Raw genomic sequence first — 4,605 nt, forward strand, 5'->3', positions numbered from 1 at the left:
CGTCGGCAGCCACATTATCACCGCCGACTGCCACATCATCACTAGCCACCTCCATGTCATTGCGACATCACTCCTCCTCGCCATGTCATCGTCCAAATATTTTCACTTTAAATGTGTCTTCTTCAAGGTTCGAACTCCTGACCGCCTCCTTTCGTGTCCAATCTTCTTGCCGCTGAGCCAGATTGAATTTGTTTATTAATATTGTAAAATAAAATATATATTATTATATTACACTTTCAGCGGCAATACTTTTGTTGCCACTGAAAGTCTTAGTTTCAGTAGCGAACTTTCAGCGGCGACAAAAAAAGTCGCTGCTCAAAGTTTACTTTCAGCGGCGACATTTTTGTCGCCGCTGAAGTTCTTAGTTTCAGCAGCGAACTTTCAACGGCGACACTTTTGTCGCCGCTGAAAGTCTTAGTTTCAGCAGCGATAAAAAAAGTCGCCGCTGAATGTCCACTTTCAGCGGCGACTTTTTGGTGTCACCGTTGAAAGTGGACTTTCAGCAGCGACTTTTTTTGTCGCCGCCGAAAATCATCTCCTAAAGTCTGTTTTTTTTAGTGATAGTTGATGTCTTCATGAATATCTTTGCTATTTTCAGCATCTCTCATAATTGAGGCAACTTTTTTCTTTATACACACAAGACCTAAGTTTTTCTTTTCAAACTTTTAATATGTACAATAAATAATTTTGTTGAAAAATTACAGTCTAAGAGATTGATATAAACTTTTGTCTCTTTGGTTTGGTCCTCAGAAACCTCTGTCTTAGTCTTGCTAATCTGCTTTTGGGTTGGGGAAAAAAAATGGAGGAAAGAAGATGGGAGAAAGGAAGATGGAGAGCTTACCATTAATAATGGTTGGCGACCTGGCGTCACGTGTCAATGCAAACCAATTCAATTCTAATTAAAAGTCATCCATTTTCTGCTTAGTCCTTATATTCTACGTCACTTGCGTGTGTTAGCGTCATGGTTTATGTCATGAACATTTGAAGTCGGAAAGCATTAAAGACGAACTCACTGTGGGACCTGGGAATATAAATATATCTCAATATAAAAGTGTGGTGGTGGCAAGCCCTTCCCATCAAAGCATATCAATCAGTGATTATGGAAACCTCATCATTTCTCTCCTATATCTCTAATCTTCTGCTGCCATGGTTATTAATATTAGCAATTATGCTCCACAATAAGGGCACTTATAGTTTGAGAGTACAGTGTGATGAAAGAGATCGCCATCTTCTCTTAAATTTCAAACAAACAGTTGGTGATCCATCATCCATCCTCTCTGGTTGGTCGGATGGCAGAGATTGTTGTGAATGGATAGGGATTCAGTGTGACAACACCACCGGTAGAGTCATCGAACTCAGTCTTCCTTGTTCTTTAGAAGCCTATGATTATGATTGTGAAGAGAAGAAATCACACTGTCTCACAGGTGAATTCCACCTATCTTTGCTCCGACTTGAGTTTTTAAATTACTTGGATTTGAGCAATAATGACTTCCATGTTATTACCCAACATGATTCCTCTAAAAATTCTTCTAATCTTCATCACCTTGACTTATCATATAATGAGGATCTTTTCATTGATAGCCTTCATTGGATTTCTCGTTTTGCCTCCTTGAAATATGTTAACTTCAGTGGCATTAATCTTCAAGGGAAACTTGATTGGCTTCAGTTACCAGCTTTACTTCCTTCCCTTACTGAATTGCACCTAGATAGATGCCACCTTGAAAACATCAGTCCATCCCTGCAGTATGTCAATTTTACTTCACTTGAAGTTCTTAGCCTTTCTGATAATGCTTTTAACTCTGAAATCTTTCCGAACTGGCTATTCAATCTCAGTGATGTCACTTCTGTAAATTTGAGCTATAATTATTTTCATGGCCAACTTCCAAATAGACTGTTGAATCTTGGAAAATTAAAAAGCTTGGATTTGCAAGGCAATCAACTAAGTGGACCAATTCCAGCTTGGTTAGGCCAACTAAAACACCTACAAGTTCTTGATATTAGTCATAACTTACTTTATGGTCATATTCCTCCTCAATTGGGAAATCTATCATCCTTGGTTATCTTGAATCTCAATTCAAATAACTTAAACGGTAGTCTTCCAGAGAGCCTTGGGCAGCTCTTGAACTTGGAGATGTTCAACTTTTATGATAATCATTTGATGGGGTATGTGTCTGAAAGGAATTTTGTCAAACTCTCAAATTTGAAAGCGCTTGGCATGGGATCTCCAGGCTTAATCTTTGACTTTGATTTGTCTTGGGTTCCTCCTTTTCAACTTGAAGGCATAAATTTGGTGCACATAGTGGGTTCTAAGTTTCCTGAATGGATATATACGCAAAAGTCTCTCAGGGTATTAGTTATTATCTCCTCAAGTATTTCATTTCAATCTCAAGATAACTTTTGGAATTTGGCAACACAGTTGAGATGCATATGCTTACAAGAGAACACGATTGATTGGGACATATCCGATGTGTTACTGAACTCTACATACGTAAGTTTGAGTTCTAATAAATTCAAAGGCAATCTCCCTCGTTTGTCACCAAATGTTGTCACATTCAATGCAAGAAATAACTCTTTTCAAGGATCTATTTCTTCATTGTTGTGTCAAAAGATGAGTGGCAGAAGCAATTTAAAGTATTTGGACATGTCTAATAATCTATTATCAGGAGGGCTTACAAATTGCTGGATGCATTGGAAATCCTTGGTTATTATTAGGCTAGGTGGCAACAATCTTACGGGTACTGTTCTCCCATCAATCAGTTTCTTATCTAATCTCAAGATTTTGCATCTCAATAACAACAACTTCTTTGGAGAGATACCAATGTCACTGAAAAATTGCCAAAACCTGCAGATCCTTGATGTTGCAGAAAATAAATTTTCAGGATTCATACCAAACTGGATAGGTCACAATGTAAAGATTATCCAATTTAGATCCAACCAATTTAGTGGAACTATCCCATCAGAAGTATGCCAGTTGGAATCTCTTATAATATTGGATTTTGCAAATAACAAACTCTCAGGTTCAATACCTAAGTGCTTACATAATATGACAGCCATGAGACAAGCTGCTTCAAGTAATGTGGTTAACAACTTTTGTGGCAGAATATTGTGTTCAAATTCTATATATGGAGACAATGTTGAGTTGCATATAAAAGGCCTTGAACTAATCTATGAAGAAAATGTAAAGTTGTTGCGTGCTATTGATCTATCAAGTAATTATATGTCTGGAACAATACCTCCAGAAATGTTTAGTCTCAGTGAATTGCATTCCTTGAACTTGTCCCATAATCAATTAGAAGGAAATATATTGAGAGAGATTGGAAACTTGAAACAATTAGAATCTCTTGATCTTGCACACAATCAATTTTCAGGTGAAATTCCTCAAAGTTTGGCTCAATTGTCTTTTCTGGGAACCTTAAACCTTTCCTTCAACAATTTCTCTGGAATGATCCCATCAGGGACTCAACTTCAAGGGTTCAATGTGCTAAGCTATATTGGGAATCTTGGACTTTGTGGTGCTCCACTTCCAAAGAATTGCACACACAAAGATGTTAAACCCACTGAAGGAAATTACAGTGAAGAAGATGAATTTCTATCTTCCTTCTACATTGGGATAGGAGTTGGATTTGCCGTGGCCTTTTGGGGAGTCTGTGCTGTCATTTTCTTCAACAACAATTTCAGGCATTCTTACTTTAGATTCCTCTATCACATTAGAGACAAGTTTTATGTCATGGTGATCCTCAGGATTAATCGTTTTCATTGAAGACCTAGCTGGTACTAAGGTGAGTGAAACAAACTAATGATTTAAGTTTTGACTAAGTTTACTTAAATGCAATATATTTTACTTTTTCGTTGCCACATATTCCCTTTTTTAATAATATTTTAGAAGCGATAAGGTACTTAAATATTAGGAAATATTGATAAGAAGTACCTAATACTTGAAAGTTTTGTTTTTTTGGCTCTTAGACATAATTTAATGGTCAAACTTAATGGTGGATATCAACTAGGGTAGTTTTTTTAATGAAGTAAAACTTCCAGGGCATAAAAGAGCTAAAACAAAACAACCAAGTACTAGATGCTCCTTCATGGATGCTTCAGGGGTATTTATTCAAACACCTTATTCGTATTCTAGAACTATATAAATACATAAATTTAATATTTTGGAGGTGTAACGCCCTTGTAATATTTTTTATTTATATATTATGCAGTTTCTTGCTCCTCATCGGGTCTTCTAGACTGAGCATTGCAAAGGAGGACGAAGTGATGCTGCTGAAGGCATATTATAAGTGAAGTGAAGTTTTTAGTTTGTTGCGTTACTTTAGTTTGAAGCGGTGCAATATATTGTATATGTCCTTAAATAGAGAGGGACATATGATTCCAATACAGGCGTTGTATATTTAAAATGTAAATAAATGCACGTCATAAATTAGTAAGTTGATAATTCACATTATAGATGTGTATGAATCGGACCGAACCAGGTTGGCCATCACAGCGTAAGAAAGACCTCTTACTGAACATGATCGCCTGGGGTATAGTCTGATCCAATATCAACCTGAGGTTGGATGAACCAGACTTGATCTATCAGATATACAGATTGGTCCATGCATT

General features: G+C 36.8%; 1 protein-coding gene across 1 annotated transcript; it reads left to right on the forward strand.

Moving 5' to 3' along the window:
• The first annotated feature begins 1,168 nt into the window (after positions 1-1,168).
• LOC114714815 (receptor-like protein EIX1) lies at positions 1,169-3,760 on the forward strand. Its single transcript, XM_028899585.1, has one exon. The coding sequence runs from the start codon at positions 1,169-1,171 to the stop codon at positions 3,758-3,760; it is 2,592 nt and encodes an 863-aa protein (XP_028755418.1).
• The last annotated feature ends 845 nt before the right edge of the window (positions 3,761-4,605 follow it).

This window comes from Neltuma alba, unplaced genomic scaffold (assembly GCF_004799145.2).
Source record: "Neltuma alba isolate B1F8T4 unplaced genomic scaffold, ASM479914v2 tig00011543_pilon, whole genome shotgun sequence".
NCBI lineage: Eukaryota > Viridiplantae > Streptophyta > Magnoliopsida > Fabales > Fabaceae > Neltuma > Neltuma alba.